This window comes from Lontra canadensis, unplaced genomic scaffold (genome assembly GCF_010015895.1).
Source record: "Lontra canadensis isolate GAN:19392208 unplaced genomic scaffold, GSC_riverotter_1.0 scaffold133, whole genome shotgun sequence".
NCBI classification, from domain to species: Eukaryota; Metazoa; Chordata; class Mammalia; order Carnivora; family Mustelidae; genus Lontra; species Lontra canadensis.
The window spans coordinates 25,158-44,204 of NW_022631127.1; the positions used below are offsets into that span (position 1 = coordinate 25,158).

At 51.6% G+C, this 19,047-nt stretch overlaps 1 protein-coding gene across 1 annotated transcript in view; it reads left to right on the forward strand.

The window, feature by feature from the left end:
- The first annotated feature begins 273 nt into the window (after window positions 1-273).
- NUP210 (nucleoporin 210) overlaps window positions 274-19,047 on the forward strand; it is a 104,422-nt gene continuing 85,648 nt past the window's right edge. The window contains exon 1 of the mRNA XM_032842836.1: window positions 274-482. Coding sequence (XP_032698727.1) covers window positions 307-482 — 176 coding nt within the window. The 5' untranslated portion in view covers window positions 274-306. The remainder of the gene's footprint in view (window positions 483-19,047) is intronic.

Here is a 19,047-nt window from a genome sequence, read left to right on the forward strand (position 1 = left end):
CCCCCTTCCCCGCCCGCACGGCGTGGCCCAGGGCGCGCGCGCTCCAGACCTTCCCTCGGCCCGGCGTGGTCGAGGGCGCGCGGGCCCGGGCCGGGGGTGGGGTCGCCGCGGGCTCGGCCCCCTCAGTTCCCGCGCTCGGGCTCCGCCGGGCCCCAGGAAGTGGCCCTAGGCCGCGGCCCTCGCTCCGCCTCCTCCCTCCCGCGCTTATCACCTGCTGGCCCGGCGCGCGCGGGCGGGGAAGGAGGGCGCGAGGGGGAGCGCGCGGGCGGCCAGGCGTCGGGTCGCCGGAGGTGAAGCGCGGCGAGGATGGCGGCGGCGCGGGGCTGGGGGCTGCCGCTACTCCTGCTCGCGCTGTCGGTGCTGCTGGCGCTGGGTCCCGCCGCCGCGGCGGCCAAGCTCAACATCCCCAAAGTGCTGCTGCCCTTCACGCGGGCCACGCGCGTGAACTTCACGCTGGAGGCCTCGGAGGGCTGCTACCGCTGGTGAGGCGCGCGGCCCACGGCCAGGGGAGGGAGGGAGGGCCCTCGGGCCGGGGAGGCCGGCGGGCGGGAGCGCGCTGCAGGTGCGCCGCCGCGTGGAGAGCGCGACCGCAGCTCCTGGGACTGTCCGGCGGAGCCTGCGGGCACGCGCGGCTTCCGGGCCGGGGCGGGCACCCGGGCGGGCGCCGGGGGTGGGGGTAGGGGCCGGCGGGGCGGCCGGGCGCGCCCCCAGCAGGCCCGCGCGCAGCAGGTGCGCCGGCGCGCGCTGCCCGGACACTCGGGCGGCGGCCAGGCGGTCAGGGCCGGCCGCAGCGACCGGCCGCGGCTGACTCGGCGGCGTGCTCGCGGGTTGCAGCCAACGCGCATGGCGCCGCCTGGGCCTCCGCGCCGCTCGGGCTGGAAGGCAGCGGGGCCTGGCCCGCAGCTAGCTGTTTGTGGTTTGTGCGCCAGGAGGGGCGCAAGAGTCCGCCTCACAGGAGGAACTGCGTCGGATGCTGCGGAGGGCCCCGGGAAGGCCTTACCAGGAAAGGGGGTCTTCAGGACTTCCCCTGTAGGGAGAGGAAAGCACTGGAGCGCCGGGGATGGGGGGTCCACCTGGTCTTACTTCCCCTTCTTGTCCAGGATTCCGGGGAGCCGGTGGTCGAGGCCCTAGTCTGGAGACGCAAGTGTCTTGATTCTGTCTAGTGATGGGGGACTCATGCCCTGTACCGGACTGGTGTGGGAATTGGGTTTGTGGAGAAGCCTGAAAGCCATGTGTGGGAAGAATCCCGTACGATGTTCAGCGTCTTTGGGCGGAACATAAACCTTTGATGAAAGGTGTTGTGTAGGAAATCCTAGAGGCCCATTTTACAGATGAAAAATGAAATGCAAGGAATGGTTGGTGATTCACCCCACGTTGTCCAGGGTGGGGTTAGGCTTTATGCTCAAAACTCGGGCTTTTCCCGACAACTCCCCTCCTGGCTTCCTGGGGAGTACTCAGGAATTCTACATTCATTGTGTGGCGGTGGGATCTTGGAAACCCCAGAAACTAATGAAACGAGAGGCCTCTCTGCTCCCCCTTTTTCCGCCTAGACAGAGAGACCTGGCTAGGCCCCTGGCTGGGCAGGGTGATGTGGTCCAGACCTTCTGTGCAGCAGACTGAGAAGAATGCAGCTTTTACTCCTGCGGGCTGGAGACAGCCCTGGGTGTGACTGAGGCCCCACCCACACCTCATAGCCCCACCTTGCTACAGATGAAAGGAGGCTCTCTTTGCCTCTCCCTTTCTTTACCTGTTTGATGCCTGGGTCAGTGTTGAAACTGACAGAGGTGTCTCCACTGTTACAGAGAACCAAATGTGTGTGTGTGTATGTTTCAGGTCTGTTTGCATATCAGTTTGTGCATATATGCAAGGATGGTCCCCAGAGCTCAGAGGAGCATTCTTCCTCAATAGTAGTAGTTGAGGCTATTTATTTTCAGAAAGTCATCCTTCTGAAATAAGGTCATGCTATGTTAGCCAGTTGTATTTTGGGTTTAGTGCATTATGCACCTGGAGGGGTCTTGTTCCTGGCTGGGTATCAGAGGCTGAACTTGGGCTTAGGGTTTTCTGTATCCTTGACTAAGGCCTTGCCTTGTGTGGGATGATGAGCTGTTTAGTCCGTACTTTCAGGATATACGTGCTCATTCTCTGGCTGCACTCGTCTGTCCTTGATATATGGGCAAGAAAGAGGAAGCTGGTTATTAAAAACAGCTGCCTTCAAGTGAATCCCTTTGGATGTATTTGCAACTTCCTTTGAGATTCTATAGCTGCACTTTTTTTCCCCCTGAAGTAACCTTTTCTTCCCCCCTCCAAGTACGTTTTCTTTTCTGAGAGAGTCTGGTGGCTTTTAATTTGCTCGTATAGCTGCTTAGGAGGAAGGGGCAGGGGAGCAGTCCTAATTTCTTATGCATCAGAGAAGTGCTAATACCTTATAACTTGTTTTGCATCTGATCCATAATTTTTATTGCAAATGTGTGACTGCTTAGCTTAAGCGTCTCCTCAGAGGTGTTGTGATTTTCCCCTTCACAGGAAAATCTCCCATCAATCAAGCATTGAAAATACCTATTTTTAGTAGCACTTCTCCTACTTGAGGCTTCTGTTGCTTTAGTTTTTGAAGAATCTCCTCTGGAGATTTTTAAGAGTTGGCAAGCAGACAAAGCTATGTAGCCTCAGTTATCTAAACCTGGGAGGAAAATATCCTCTTCATCCAAGAAGTTCATTGTTAAGTCTGAGATGAAGACCAAAATATAAAAAAAATTAAAAACCTCCTGGACCTTGGGGGAATTTTTGCTCACTCCTTTGAATTGGGGGCCAGGCTCTGAGATGACTGAAATCACGGCATGTCTCAGCCAGTGGCTCCAAGCTCATTTTTCCCGTTTCTTGATTTTAGGGCATCAAATAATCGGACAGTTTTAGGGCCCTAGGAGCCTTAGAGATCCATGTAGTCTGAGCTACCCACATTGTCCTCTGAGCCTCTGAAAAGGAGGGGCTCTGTGTGATATCCCGTAACCACAGGTGGCCAAGTAACAATGGTTCCACTTAGATTTTTCAACTTCACAACGGTGCAAAAGCGATGGGCGAATGTAGAAACCGTACTTGGAACTTTGAGTATGGCTCTTTACCCAGGCTGGCGACATGCAGTACACTTTCCCATGATGCTGGGCAGGGTCAGTGGCCGCAGCTCCAGGCCACGGGATCACAGAGTCAGCCACCAATACCCTTACAGCCATCCTGTACTCCTACAACTTTTTTTCACTTTCAGCACAGTATTCAGTAAGTTACATGATACACTCAGCACTTTATGACCAAACAGATTTGTGTTAGCGGATTCTGCCCAACTGCAGGCTGACGTCAGTGTTCCCAACATGGTTAGTGGAGTCCAGGCTCCCACACCAAGGGGGGCGGGGGTTGGTGTATTAAAGGTACTTTCGACTTAATGATTTAAAAAAAAAAATTATTTATCTGTGTATTAGAGAGAGAGAGAGCACATCAGGGGGAGGAGCAAGGAGAGGGAGAGGGAGAAGCCGAATCACAGAGCATGGAGCCCAATGTGAGGCTTGATCCTAGGACCCTGGGTTCATGTCCTGAGCTGAAGGCAGATGCTTGACAACTGAACTACCCAGGTGCCCCTCAACTTAGCGGTATTAGGTTGAGTCTTTCGGGGCCTAACCCCGTCACAGGTAGAGGAAGAGCGGTGGTGATAGTCTCTGGGTTGTGTGGAAGCTCACAGGGACGCCCCTGTTCCCGCCGCATTCAGGGACTTGAGACCGCTGATGCATTTGCTGGATGCTGATTGAATCCTTCCCATTGCATTGCTGGTTATATGAGACAAGTTTCTTATCCTTTTTTTCTATTTTGTGTTACTGAAAGTGTCATTAGGTCTTTTTTTTTTTTTTTTTTAAGATTTTATCTTTAAGTTGTCTCTACCCCTAACATAGGGCTCGAACTCACGACCCCTGAAATCAAGAGCCGCATACTTCGCCAACTGAGCCAGAGCCAGCCAGGTGCCCTAGGTCTATTTTTTTTTTTTGTTTTTTTTTGTTAAGGTATCCTTTTATATACAAAATGATATTACATGGAAAATTGGGAAGGTAGAGAAAAAGAGAAATATACCATAATCTTTCAACTGTAACAGGGCTCGTCACCGCTTGGGCTTTCTTCTAGGCACAGCTTTTCGCCCTTGGAGCTTGTACTTGGTGTTTGGGCCCCTTGGTACCCTGCTCCGCCAACCACCAGCTCACATTAAGACTTAAGTATTTTTCTCCGGTGCTCCGTTATCTTCCTAAGCTTTAGGTGTCTGAGCACCATTCTGCTTGGTAGCTGTTCCATCATCTGCCTATGCCTTTCCCTGTGATTGAAGTCCCCGGGTGTTTTGGTTTCCCCAGTGTACTGCCCCATCTTGGAGAAAGTGAGTGTCTTCGGTTGGTTTCCTGGTTGGGTGTGTGGGGGGGAGGGTGTTGTGCAACCTCCTGGGCCTCTGGGTGAAGCAGGCCTCTTGGCCGGGGGTGTCTGACTGGATGGTGAGGAGAAGTGGTTGGCCTGGTAAAGGGCATCCTCCAAACCCCACTGAAGTGCCATGCCCAGAATTCCCCCCCATTTCCTGCTCTGGAAGTTCTCCCCAGGACACCCCAGAGCTGCCTAGAGTGTCTACCAGGCTTGGTCCTGAACCAGGGTGCCCTTCTCAGTCATGGGGATAAGGATTCTTGGGGAGGCAAATGGGAGCCCTTCCGGCTACATGGGTCCCCACTCGGTAGGCTTGTCTTCAGTGTGTGTTGTGTCCCACACTCCTCAGATCCCCCTTGGGAATCCGTGGGTTTGAAAGAGCCAGCAGTCCTTCTGTCCTTGCTGACCTGTAGCCGTGCGAAATCCAAGGCCAGCAGCACCTCCCTCCCTGCCCCCTGCCTCGTGGAAGGAAGCAGCGGAGTGGGCCCCATTACAGCCTGGGGAAAGTGGGAGAGAAAGAGGGAGGGGAAGGGTTTCCTTTGGCTCTTCCAGAAAACCCCTCTACACACCAAGCCAGGCTGGAAAGTCATCCAGCCTGGCTGTCTTCTGCTCAGAGGAGGCAGGAGAACCCGGGGGAAACTGGAAAATCAGGCACTATCATTAGAATAAAAAATTTACACTGTGAAAGCTTAACCCCAAAAGTGAGTTTAATTCAGCCGGAGGCCCACCAGTGCTCACTGTGAGGACCCATCCTGCCCAAATGCCCTGGGGAGGGTGGTGGGGGGCAGCACTGATCAGCGATGACAGCTGGGGGTCCACTTTCCAGGTGAGGAGTATTTGTGAGTTAGAGCTAATCCAGGCACCATTCTGGTCCTGGGTCATGGGATAGTGAAGAAGCAGATGGCACTTCCCTGGAGCCTGGAGCTGGCTGGGAGGGTTCAAGAATCAACCCAGGTCAAAGCAATGGCTGCGTTTCTTGTGGCAGTAAGTCTGCGATGGACATAAAACAGCGGGCCGTGGGGCGCCTGGGTGGCTAGGTGGGTTGGAGCCTCTGCCTTCGGCTCGGGTCATGGTCCCAGGGTCCTGGGATCGGGCCCCGCGTCGGGCTCTCTGTTCCGTGAAGATCCTGCTTCCTCCTCTCTCTCTGCCTGCCTCTCTGCCTACTTGTGGTCTCTCTCTGTCAAATAAATGAATAAAATGTTTAAAAAAAAAAAAACAGCGGGCCGTGAGGCTTGCAGAAGACGGTGGGGTGTGGTTTTGTGTGGGCTGGCCAGGAGAGCCCTTTCTGGAGCTGACCTGGGACCTGAGAGTGTTCCGGCCCAAGGCAGCAGCCAGGGCCTCTGGCAGAGCTCGCCAGCAAAGCAAAGAGAAGGCGTGCCGGTCGAGGGGAAGGGCGAGGTTAAAGAGAGGTTGGCAGGGCCAGGCCGTGTGGAACCTTGTGGGCTGTGGTGAGGAGGCAGGGAGGGGCTTGCCTGGGTCAGGACTTGGGCGGTGGTGACCAGGGATCAACTGGCTCTCAGGGCCTTGCTCTCTGCTCTGCATCCACTGTGAAGGCCACCTGCAGGGCTGCTGGGGCCTTGCTCAATTCCCTCCCACGGCCCACGCGGGAGCTGCCGCGGGCAAGTGTGTGTTGACTTGAGCTGACCTGGTCCTGGGTTGTTTTCTTCCTGCTTCCTTCGTGGTCTGCGCTGCCAGCCTCTCTGGGTGGCTTCGTCCCCGCAGGCCTGCCCCTGCCTCAGAGGGGCCGGAGTCCGCAGGTAGATGGTGGGGGCTGTGCTTCCCTCTGCCTCCACCCACCCACCCCTGTTCTTCGTGCATCTTACTTCCCCTTCCTGGACTCTCGCTTTCTGGCCTGAGCCTCCCACGTCCTTGGGTTCCCCTGCCCAGCTCCTGTGCCTGTGTTTTGAGGCGCGGGGAACGCCCCGCCACAAAGCAGCGGGGCCCCAGAGCTCCCAACGGACACATGGTGTGTGAGCGGCCCTCGTGTCACATTGGGAATGGGCAAGATTTACCCTTTGGAAATCCATTGTCAGTCCTTTAAGTCCTCAAAATTAAAGCTTATTTCTAGCCCCAGTATGCTATTCACCTTTTTTGTCTGTTGGCTTTTTAAATCGTGGTGAGATACACATGTAAAATTTACCATCTTAATCATTTGTAGGTCCCCAGTTCAGTGGCATGAAGTACGTTGTCCCCATCGTGCCACCCTCAGTACCCTCTACCTCCAGGACTTGTCCATAACCCTCAACTGAAACTCTGTTCCCATCAGACAGGAACTCCCCCTCTGCCTCCCCCCACGGCCCCTGGAAATCACCACCGTTCTGCTTTCCTGAACACCTTTGAATATTTGCCTGTCTCCTGAGAGCGGGCAGATGGGCCCAGAATCTTTGCAGGCAACGGTGCCCCCCCGCAAACCCCCCCCCCCAGAGTCTAGCAACATGGTTTTGTTTCGTGTTGTTTTTATGGTTACCTGAGATGTATGGCAAATGATACGGGCTTTCCATGTACACTAGCGATACACGGTTTCCTTTTAAAGGACTTTTTCTTTAAAGAAGCATCTGTTTAAAAGAAAAAAAAAAATGAGAAACAGATAAGATACAAGGCTTCGCTGGCTGTGACTAGACCAGGAAGGGCAGCATAAAGAAGGGGGCCTTAGTGGTGGGGACAGGTGGGCAGATATGGAGGTGTGTGGCCACGGGAACCAAAGTAGCAGAACCAGGGTTGTTTTTTTTGTTTTTTTGTTTTTGTTTTTTTGCTAATCTCTTGGTATTATTTCCCCCAGTTGATCTTAAAAACAAAACAAAACCCTTTTTTCGGTAAGAATGATGACTCACGGCAAAATTGGGGAGCCAGGGATCAGGAGCCGGCAATTGGAAGAGCCACATTCAAAACCAGGTCACTGACCCCAGAGCCAGCTTGATTCTGGGGTCGGCCAGTGGTTGGTTTAATAAAACCAGTGACACTTTTCAAAAGCAGTGTGAAAGATACAGGTGGGATAGTGATTCAGGAGAGGGTTGAGGCCATCTTCTGACAGAATGTGGGAGCCCAGGCCCTCCCCATGGGCAGCCACCAGGTAGGGGCCAGAGTCCTTTGGCCCTGTTTCGAATAGTTGTGCCTTCAGCACAAGGGAGTAGGGCAGTGTCCGGACCAGGGGTCCAGGACTGGGCTGGACTAAGCCGTTTTTCTAGGAATGTGACCTTGGGCTGGTGACTTAATACCCGTGTGGAGGTCTCCTCAGGTATCAGGTGGTTTTTTGTTTTGTTTTAGTTTTAAGGAGGCTTCCCACCCAACGCGGGGCCCAGTGCAGGGCCCAAACTCACAACCCCGAGATCAAGACCTGAGCCAAGATCAAGTCAGAGGCTCAACCAACTGAGCCACCACCCAGGTGCCCCCCAAATGGGGGTTTTAATAGGATGTTCAAAGCAAATGAAACATTTGGGGTGCATTTCACTCTGTGCCTGACAGAGAATAAGCATCTCGTAAATACAAGGGGGTTTTTTGTTTCTTTTTTGGTTTAAAAAAAAAAAAAAAAACAGTAGTCTGAATGAAATCAAGCAATAAGCCTTAAAGTATTCAGTCAGGGGTGTTTCTTTTGTCTAGACTCTTCTGACTATATGCAACAGGAAACACAAGCCAAAATAGTTTAAATAAAACAAAGGAATGTTGCATTGGCTCCCAAAAACGGAAGCCCTGGCAGAATTTGTTTCCCGCTTCTGTCCTGCAGGGGTTTACATGATTGTCAGCAGGACCCGTGTTCTCAGTCCTTGTGTCTCTGCTCTGGCCAGGTGCTATCCTGGGATCCAAGGTCACAGGTCCAGCCATACAGTCCCCAGAGTCAAGTCTAGTGGGGCACAGGCCGCATTGCCCATTCTGGCTAACTTACCTGGGCACGTGCCAGGGTCTGAGCCCCTCTCTGGTCAAGGGGAGCAGAGTCGACTGGCCAGACTGCAGCCTCCTGCCTTCTAGTGTTGGGAGGAGTGTGAGCATTCTGGAGCCTTATGGTCTGAGAGCAGAGGAGAGTTAGCACCCATGGAAAAGCTGGGTGCCGTTACTGAGAGAGGCAGATAGAGGCTGGGCAGCCAAAATCCAGCACAGGTCCCCTACCGGCATGATATCCTTGCCTCCTGTTGCATTTAGGACATTTGGTAAAATTAAGTTTATAATTAAAAACCGTCTTCTAAAGAAAATTCCAAACCCAGCTGGCCTGTTTGTAAATCCTATGAAACATTTAAGGAAGGAGTAGTACAAGGTGTTTTTTGTTTTTTTTTTCCCTGTAAACTCTTTCAGGAAAGAGACAGGAGCAGTTATTTCCTAATCATTTTCATGAGGCCAACTTTCTGCTGATTGCAAACCAGACGAAAACATTATAAGAAAAAGAAATCCGCAGGCCAAAAGCACAAACTTCTTTCACGAAATAATAACAAATCAAAACCAGAAAAATATTAAAAAGAGGGATGAGTCATCATGACCCACCAGGGTAAATCCCAGGAATGCAAGGTTGGTTTAACATTAGCAAGCAGTGTGGGGCACCTGGGTGGCTCAGTGGGTTAAAACCTCTGCCTTCGGCTCAGGTCATGATTCCAGGGTCCTGGAATCGAGCCCCACATCGGGCTCTCTGCTCTGCAGGGACCCTGCTTCCTCCTCTCTCTCTCTCTGCCTGCCTCTCTGCCTACTTGTGATCTCTGTCTGTCAAATAAATAAATAAAATCTTAAAAAAAAAAACATGAGCAAGCAGTGTAATTCACAATATCTGTGGAATTAAAAGAAAAGCCATGTAATTAATTGTCCCCATAGGTGCAGAGCAGTCAGTGCCTATTCTTGATAAAAATCTGTAGCAAACTAGGAATGGAAGAGAATCTATAACCCGATAAAGGATATCTACTGGAACTCGTACCAGACTCTTGTGCTAGGGGCAGTGGGGGGGCAAGAAATGAACGAGCCACAGACTCTGTGCTCACACTGTCTCTGAGGGAAGTCAGATGAGAAAGAGGGTCGTTGCTGAGGCATTGCCTTGAGCCACTTGGGCTTGCTGATCCTTTTGCCTTGAATGCTTTTCTCCCAGATAGTTGAAAAGCCAACCTCTGCCTTTCTTTCAGAGTTATTTAAGGCTGTGTTCATATGTCACCCCCTCTGATAGGCTTCCTCTGACCCTCCTGCCTTTCCATCCCTACTTTATGTCTGTCCCTAGTCCTGTTGTGTAAGATCCTATATTTATGTACTTTTTTTTTTAAGATTTTATTTATTTATTTGACAGAGATCACAAGTAGGCAGAGAAGAAGGCAGAGAGAGAGGAGGAGGAAGCAGGCTCCCTGCAGAGCAGAGAGCCCGATGCGGGGCTCGATCCCAGAACTCTGGGATCATGACCCGAGCCGAAGGCAGAGGCTTTAACCCACTGAGCCACCCAGGCGCCCCATGTACTTGGTTTTTTTTTAATCCTTATTTCCCACGGAGACGTAAGCTCCATGAAGTTGGGGATTAATATGTATTTTGTATTTTGGTGTATCCCCGACACTTAGAACAGTACATGGAATACGGCATATGACCCAGTAAATATAGATTCAGTGAATGAAGGAAGGAATGGTCCTCCCCCAAGGAGGACCAGTGGGGCTGTGGGTGCTGAGAGGAGAGGGGAGGGGGAGGCTTGCCGTTGCAGTGGGAGAGCTTGGTGCAGGGTGGGTGAAGTGGCAGGAACAGCAGCAGCAAAGGAATGGAGAGCCGGAAGTGAGAGCAAGGGGGAGGGGGAGGGGCGGGCTTCCGAACAGAGGTTAGACGCCAAGTGCAGTGGCTTGGGGTCTTGCCAGCGGTGTGGCCTTGGGCCAGCAACCCTGTCTCGGGCCTGAATCTTTGCTTGTGGTTCTGAGGATATCTGCCTTAGGGGATGGGGAGGCCCGGATGTAGCTGCGGTGGGGGCCCCGACAACAGGGACCAGGGGAAGGGGGTGGACAGGGTGAGGCATAAATGGTCGCAATATGGAAGGACCTGCATTGTCTGCCTGTCTGCCTGCCTGCCTGCCTTCATTTATTTTTAAGATTTTATTTTTAAGTAATCTCTACACCTACCTGGGGCTCAAACTCACAACCCCGAGATCAAGAGCCACACATTCCACCATCTGAGCCAGCAAGGTGCCTGTCTAACTTTCTTTAAAAAGCAAAGTTCTTGTGGTCAGAATTGCACCAAAGACCCCTCCTTTGGGAACCTCCTCTTATTTCCTGATCTTGGGAGCTTACTATATACAAGCCCCATGATGAGAGCTTTGTGTTTTCTACTCCACCTAATCACCCCAATCCTTTGCAGCAGGAATTATTTTTATTTCAGTGTATAGAGGAAGAAACAGAGACCCAGAGAGGTTAAATCATTTGCCTAAGAGCAAACAGCAGGTGTCACCGCAGTATCTTAGGACATGTAGGACGTGCCCTTGCAGCAAGCAGACTGCCCCAGATGAGAGAACAGAGTGAGGCATGTCACCGGCACCTAGGGCTGCTTACCAGACTGCACCAGGGACTCTGGGGAGCCCTTGGAGCCTGTCCTGTGGGCCCTGGGCAGAGGGCGGGGGTGCTGGTGTTGGGAGGGTGGGGCAGACCTGCTGAGCGCCAGCTGGGAGGTACAGAGGAACCCCGGATGTGCAAGCTGGAACTCCACAGATCCCTTCTGCGGAGTGGCAGTTAATTTAAACTGGGGGGCAGAGGTGGGCTCTTCGGCAGAAAAGCCATGCGAGCTAGGACCTGTTTCTTTGGCGGAACACGATGCTGTATGCAAACGAATTGGGCTGTGGTAGCAGGGACCTGGCTTCCATGGGTGGCAGGTGACACTGCGGGCATCTCAGCTGTCCGGCCCACATGCAGACCTGCCTCCGGATGTCATTAGTGCTTGTCTGTCTCCAAGCCCTGTTGTGTCCCGGCCTCCGACTCCACACTCACCCTTCCTGAGGATGCCACATGCCGAGGATGCTCAGGATGCGTGTGGCCCCTGTGTTAGCTCCTGTGGCACACGGTGCATTGTCCCTCACAGGGGACTGACACAACCAGAGAGGGGGCTCCCTGGTATGTTCAGAGCTGCCAGTACTGCTGGGCAAGGCTACGTGGTCCTCGTGTTTCTGGACACCTTGGAAAATGGCAGCGGATACAGTAGCACCAGAGAGAAGGTATGGCTCGTGGGCGAGGCTCAGGCCCTCACACTCCTGGACCCCACAGGCCCCCCACTGCCAAACTACAGACACTTCCTGCCACTGTCAGGCTTGGGCCTTTTTTTTTTTTTAAATGTCTGACCCATATTGGAATTCGCTTTTTCCTACAAAATGGCTCACTTTTTAGGATATTGATGTTGTCATCAGTATTAACATGCATGAGTGCACGAGTTGGATATGTTTGTTTTTCCTCAAATGCTTGAAACTGAAAGAATAAGAACGAAAATCCATTAAGAATCCAGGAAGAATAGTTCATCTGTGTATCCTCTCCAGTGTTGTGTGTGTGTCACTCCATGGAGAAGACACAGAGTGGGAGAAACAGCTGATCTGTTGTTGCACAGACCTTCCTGTGACCCCTGGCCCTGCCACTTACAGCGCTGTGGCTCTGGGGAAATGGCTGCCCCTCTCTGAGCCTCGGTTTCATTGTCCCAGACAGGCCTGCCAGAGGATAAGCAGTCTGACGGACAGACGTACTCATCCCCGGGTGTGACACGTGGCGGGCGATTCCCTTTGCTGTCTTCTGGCCTCTTCCTGTATTAGTAAGGGTTCTCTGGAGAGACAGGACCGATAGTATATAATTTTATTATATATAAAGAGATTTATTAGGAGGAATTGGCCCATATGATTATGGAGGCTCACAAGCCCAAAGATCTGCAGGGGCGTGGGTGAGCTAGAGATCCAGGAAAGCCCAGGATATAACTCCCATCCAAAGCCTGGCAGGCTGCAGACCTGAGAAAAGCTGATGTTTCAGTTTGAAACGTCAAAGGCATGTTCTGAAGGCAGGAATAAGCCAGTGTCCCAATTCAAAAGTGTTCGGTCAAGGGAAAGCCTCCTCTTACTTGGAGGAGGGTCAGCCCTTTTGTGCTATCAGGCCTTCAACTGATTGGGTGAGGCCCACTGACATGGAGACAATCTGCTTTACTCAGTCCACTGGTTAAACGTTAATCTCACCCAAAAATACCCTTGTAGGAACACCCAGAATGATGTTTGCCCAAGTAACCTCTTGGCCCAGTCAAGGAGACACGTAAGATTAATTATCATACTCCCTCAGCGCGTGTGCGCGTGCACACACACACACACACACATTTTAAATTTTTTAAAAAAGATTTTATTTATTTACTTGAGAGAGAGAGAGAGAGAGAATAAGCAGAGGGAGGGAGAGGGAGAAGCAGACTCCCTGCTGAGCTGGGAGCCCGATGCAGGGCTCCATCCCAGGATCCCAGGATCATGACCTGAGCTGTAGGCAAACGCTTAACCAACTGAGCCACCCAGGCGCCCCCATATATATATTTTTAAAGTTTTATTTACTTAAGTAATCTCTCCCCCAACATGGGGCTTGAACTCACGACCCCGAGATCAAGAGTCACACACTCCTCCAACAGAGCCAGCCAGACAAGTGTCCCATGCTTTTTATGCTAATCAAAAAACGGTCCCTGGAGGTCTCAGCACCAGCCAGATGTGAGGTGCTCCTGCCCATCATCCCGTCTCTTATCTCCTCTGGCACTCCCTCTCTCTGTCTGCCTGGCTTGACGTGATTAACAACTATGTCTCAAGAATTACCCGTTCTCCCTCTCAGGGAAAGGTGATTCATCTCTTGCCAGATCCTGGAAGCAGAAACATTCCAGAATTTCATATGTGTTGCCAGCTCTTCCGTGCCCAGCCCCAGGGCCAGCCTGACTCTTCAGAAGCACGTATCTGTAAGGTGTTCTGAGCCCACCTGGAGAGCTATAGAATGCAGAGACCCCACTTCTGTGTGGCTGGGAGGGGACTCGAACTGCAGAAGACACCCAAATTTGGCTTTGGATCACGTATGTCCTGGCCCTCGGCATGGCCTTTAACTAGTCCCCTTTCTGAGCCTCAGTTTACTTCCATGTACAATGAGGAAGGCACAGCAATAGTTCTCTTAAGTTATGTCCGCTGTTGGGGTAATGTTTATATTTAGAAGTTGAAATAGTACAAAAAAGAACAAAGAATGATGTAATGAACACCGATACTCGTACCATCAGAGTTAGCCATTGTCAACAACTTCTGTCCTTGTTCCTTGTCTGCTGCTATGGCCCCAGGTTTTTACCCCTATCTCCCGCAGTCTCTGGTTGGACTTTGAGTACCGACGGGACCTGCCCGACAAATTCCCGACAAACACTTTTGAATGTGCTTTTTTATCTGTCTTCCACTTGAACCTCACCGTGACCTGGGCACATAAATTGCCGGGTTCTGTGGCTCTTCTGTGCCCCTTACAAGTACGCCCGAAGCAGGCAGGCCTCAGGATGTCCCAGAAAGATCAGGTAACTGAAAAGAGCCCTTCTGCTAGTTAACAAAACCACCACCCAAGGCTGTCCTAAGTCGTCCTGTAGGGGGGCTGTCAGGAGGCCTTCCGGCTTCAACTGTGGCCTCCTGGAGCCCACAGAGAATCCGTGGGTGACACCAGCGGGCTGGTGTGGGGGTGGGGGGATGTGGCATGCTCTGCTCAAATCCTGGCCGTCTGCCATACCTGCTGACATAGTGGCATTTTCGAATTTCTCACGAGGTGCTCTCTGGCCCGCCCAGCTGCCCCATGAGGACAGAGTGTGGCTCCCGTTGCCCCAGTGTAGCCGAGGCCCACAGGTGCGGGGACTGGTGACTGCCGTCCTTGCATGAGATCCCACTGTCTTCTGGTTCAGACACGGGTCCCAGAATGGGGCGGGCACCGTCCTTCCTTTTTTTTCTTATCTGAAGGGTGCGCTTAGCACCCTCGCATCAGCCCCAACTGTGAAGAGGGGAACTTTCCCAGAAGGCACTAAGAGCACTCCGCGGCCACCGGATCCCACGCTGGTCCTTGGCAGGGAGCAAAGGATATCCCCAGGACAAGTGGTGAATTGAGAGTCGTGTTTGCCTCCCTGGCTGCCCACCTGTGGGCCAGCCCTCAGAGCTGGCCATCCCCTGCCTTCGCCACTCTCCTTGCCTAGTGATGGGGCCTGCAGGACAGCTGGGCCAAGTGTCAGGATGATGACATCTGGGATATGCTGGGTTGTATCCTAAGTCTAGTTAAAATTAACTCGCCGGTTACTTTATTTTTATTTTCTTGAATTTACTTATTTGAGAGCCAGAGAGCACAAGTGAGAGGGGAGGGGCAAAGCGAGATGGAGAAGAAGACTCCCCACCTAGCAGGGAGCCCGGAGCCCGACATGGGGTTCGATCTCGGGGCCCCGGGATCACAACCAGAGCCACAGGCAGATGCTTAGCCAACTGAGCCACCCAGTCATCCCCCACCTATTACTTTAATATGGCTTTTTCATAGGAACTTGAAAAACAGGGATGAGTTGGTGGAGCCCAGGATTTCTAGGGCAGCGATGCTGCTAGGGTCAGGTTACGGATGGTGGCTACACGTCCTCATTCGCAGACTGTACAGCCTGGAGAATGAACCCCACGTGAACTGGAGGCTCTGGGCAATAGTGATGTGTCTGTGGGCTCCCCCATCGTTGCAAATGTGCCCTCCTGTGAGGCATGTTGACAACGGGCAAGACAATGTGTGTATGTGTGTGTGTGCTGGGGGTGTGGGTAGTAAGTATGGGAGGTCTCCATACTTAGCACTCAATTTTGTGCGAATCCCAAACTGCGCTGAACAATATTCAATTCATTTCACCTGTTAAACTTTTGTTAACAAGGCCATTAAAAACCGATAAATGGGATCTGCCTTATTTCTCTTGGATGGGGCTGCCTTGAGGCCTGCATCTGGATGTAACCTAGGTAGGAGTGAGAGGTGTGCTGAGGCTAGCAGGGCCTCTCTGGGGTGGCTGCGGAAGGGCTGGGGATGGGGGGTGGGGAGGCGGGAGAGACGGGCCTCTCCAGCTTGACCTGACCTAGCTCCATTCTTCTCTGCCTCTGATTAACTCGCTGTGCAGCAGCGGGAGGAGAGTTGGCTGCCCCTGTCTCATCCTTGAGACTGAGATTCAGAGAGTGGGGAAGGGTTTTCAGGCCAGACCAAGAGTCCCCATTTCTGGCGGCCAGGGGCCGTTGAACGTGAAGTAGACCACATTGTTTCTCAAATGTAGAAGCGGAAAATAGGAATTGTCTTTTGAAATAGACCTTATTTATTTTTTTTTAAGAGCAGTTTCAGCTTCATAGAAATTAAGCCAAAATTACAGAGATTTCCCATATAGAATCCCCTACCACATTCCCCACTGTTTAACATTTGTTGTAATCAGCGAACCTACATCCACACGTCATTGTCACCCAAAGTCCATAGCTTACATCATGGCTCCTACTTGACGTCATACATTCCGTGGGTTTGGACAAATGTGTAACAACCTGTGTCACCATGATAATATATAGAATGGTTTCCTGCCATAAAAATCCTCTCTGCTTTGCCTGTTTATCCATCCTTCCATTGTTTTTTTTTTTTTAATTTAAAATTGTGGAATAACTTTAGATTTACAGAGAAGGTAAAAAGGTAGTACAGAGATCTTCTTACACCCTTTCCCCAGCTTCCCCTAAAGTTCATGTGTCACACAACCAGGAACCTTGGTCACAATGAAGAAACCAGCTCTGGTGAATAGTCGCCAACCTCTAGACTTTTCGCAGGTCACAGTTTTCCCATGGAGGTTCTTTTTCTGCTCCTGGACCCTGTCCGGGATCCCACATTACGTTTCTTTGTCCTGACTCCTTGGTCTCTTCCGTTCTGTGTGAGTTCTCTAATTTTTTTGTTTCCACACACAGTTCTGTGTGTGTATACGTGCCCGTGTGTGTGTGTGTTTTAATGGCCTTTGAACACTACTTTAGAGGGGCTCCGGGGTGGCTCTGCCTTCAGTTCAGGTCATGATCCTGGGGGTCCTGGGATCGAGTCCCATGTTGGGCTCTCTGCTCCTTGGGGAGTCTGCTTCTCCATCTGCCTTGTCCACCCCAGCTCGTGCTCACTCTTTTTCATGCTCTCTCAAATAAAATCTTTTTTTTTTAAAGATTTTATTTATTTATTTGACAGACAGAGATTACAACCAGGCAGAGAGGCACGCAGAGAGAGAGGAGGAAGCAGGCTCCCTGCCAAGCAGAGAGCCTGATGCGGGGCTTGATCCCAGGATCCTGGGATCATGACCTGAGCGTAAGGCAGAGGCTTTAACCCACTGAGCCACTCAGGTGCCCCTCAAATAAGTAAAATCTTAAAAGGAAAAAAGAAAACTGTGTTAGAGTCGCAGAGCTGCCAGCAGCTAAATAGAGTGCGTTTCCAGCATGCCCGTGAGGCTCATTGCCTCTCATCACCTCCTCTCACCTTCTTATCTGCATACGCATTCCTGCCCCACTTTGTTGTCTTTCCTTAGTCGCTCACATGCTCTTTTCTCAGAAGAAATCCCACTGCGAGAAGACCACGGTGTATTTCCTCGGGGGCTGGGGGTTCCTTCCATGACAGTGGGCGAGCTCTGTGTTCTGAGTATGCTCATGGAGGTGTTGATCCGGGCACCCCCCAGCTGCTCAGCGTGGGTCTGTGATGTGTGTGCCACGCTGTCATCCTTAGGTGCGTATGGTGGGACCGCTGTGCCTACCTGGCCCTGGGAGAGGCTCTCGGTGACAAGCCAGAAGACTTGGAGAGGTCTTTTGGGCTCTGTTTCATACCATTGCTTTTTACAGCAGGCGTTTTTTTGTTTTGTTTTGTTTTAAACAAGTTTCTTCCTGAATACTGCAGATCGATGGAGTTCCGGGGCTGGGAAGGAAGTGGAGACGGGTGGTTCATGCTGTGTTCAGGCCGCTGTGCTGAGCACAGCCCCTAGGAATGAGTGCTGGACACTCTGCACAGAGGACACCCCTTCCCTTGGTCCTGGAGTACACCGTAAGCGCCCTGAGGGCAACACCTTGTCCCCTGCTCCATACAGTATGCAACGGCTAGAACTGTGCACCTGCTTCAGATCCCTCCATGGCTTATCATTGCTCTCAGAATAAATCTAAGCTCTTTGCTTGTGGCCTCCAGTGCCTCCCTGATCTTAGCTCCTGCCACCTCCTTGGACTCAAGCCCCGCCATCTCCTTTAAGGACTTTTTTCCCCCCAGGTTTATTGAGTTGTAATTGACGTGTAACATATGTATGACGTGGGGCACCTGGGTGGCTCAGTGGGTTAAAGCCTCTGCCTTCGGCTCAGGTCATGATCCCAGGGTCCTGGGATCGAGACCCACGTCGGGCTCTCTGCTCAGCAGGGGGCCCACTTCCCCCTCTCTCTCTGCCTGCCTCTCTGCCTACTTGTGATCTGTCTGACTTGTGATATGTCTGTGAGATAAATAAATAAAATCTTTAAAAAAACATATGTATGACATATAACATAGTATTAGTGTAAGGTGTACAACACAATGAGGTGATACATGTGTCTATTGCAGAATGATTACCGGAATGATCACCGTGAGTCTGGTCCATCACATACATAGTTACGGTTCTTTTCTTGTGTTGACAACTTTTAAGATCTATTCCCTTAACCAACTCAAATATGCAGTACAATACTGTGAGCTGTAGTAACCACGCTGTACCTTCCATCACCAGGACTTATATAACTTATAACCAGAAGTTTGTACCTTTTGATCCCCTTTGCCCATTTCCTCCATCTCCCACCTGCAGCAGCCACCAACCAGTCTGTTCTCTGCTGCTGTGAGTTTGGTTGCTATTAGAGTCCTCATACAAGTGAGATCACACAGTTTTTGTCTTTCTCCCTCTGACTTATTTCACTGAGCATGACACCCTGAAGATCTATCCATGTTGACATAAAGAGCAGGGTTATCTTCTCTTCTATGGTGGAGTAATATTCCACTCTGTGTGTGTGTGTGTGTTCCACGTTTTCTTTATTCATTTGACCATCGATGGACACTTAGGTTGCTTCCGTGTCTTGGCTGTTGCGAATAATGCAGCAGTGAACATGGGGGTGCAGATATCTTTTCAAGTTAGTGATTTCATTTACTTTGGATATATTCCCAGAAGTGGAATTGATGAATCACATGGTAGTTCTATTTTTAAGTTTTTTTTTTTTTTGGAGGAACCTCCATACTGTTTTCCATAGGGGCTGCACCAATTTGCATGCCCACCAACTGTGCAGTAGGGTTCCCTTTTCCCCACATCCTTGCCAACACTCTTATCTTTTTGATGATAGCCATTCTAATAGGTGTGAGGTGTGAACTGTTGTTTTGATTTACATTTCCCTGTGAGGATCAGACTCCAAATTTTAAAAAATTCTCAAGGAAAGCCATTAGCAGCTTGGGGTGGTGGTTAAGAACACAGGCTGTGGCCAGCGTCTCCACCTCCTTGACCTTGGCCTCTGTCCATCTCCTTGACCTGAGTCCCAGGCCTCAGATCACACTAGCCCTCCTGTTCTCTGAGTGCTCCTGGCTGCTCCCACCTCAGGGCCTTGCCCCAAACATCCCATCTTCCTGTGGTAGGCCCTGAGAGGCCTCCCCCAGCAGCTCCCTGGCGCCCCCTGTCGGCAGA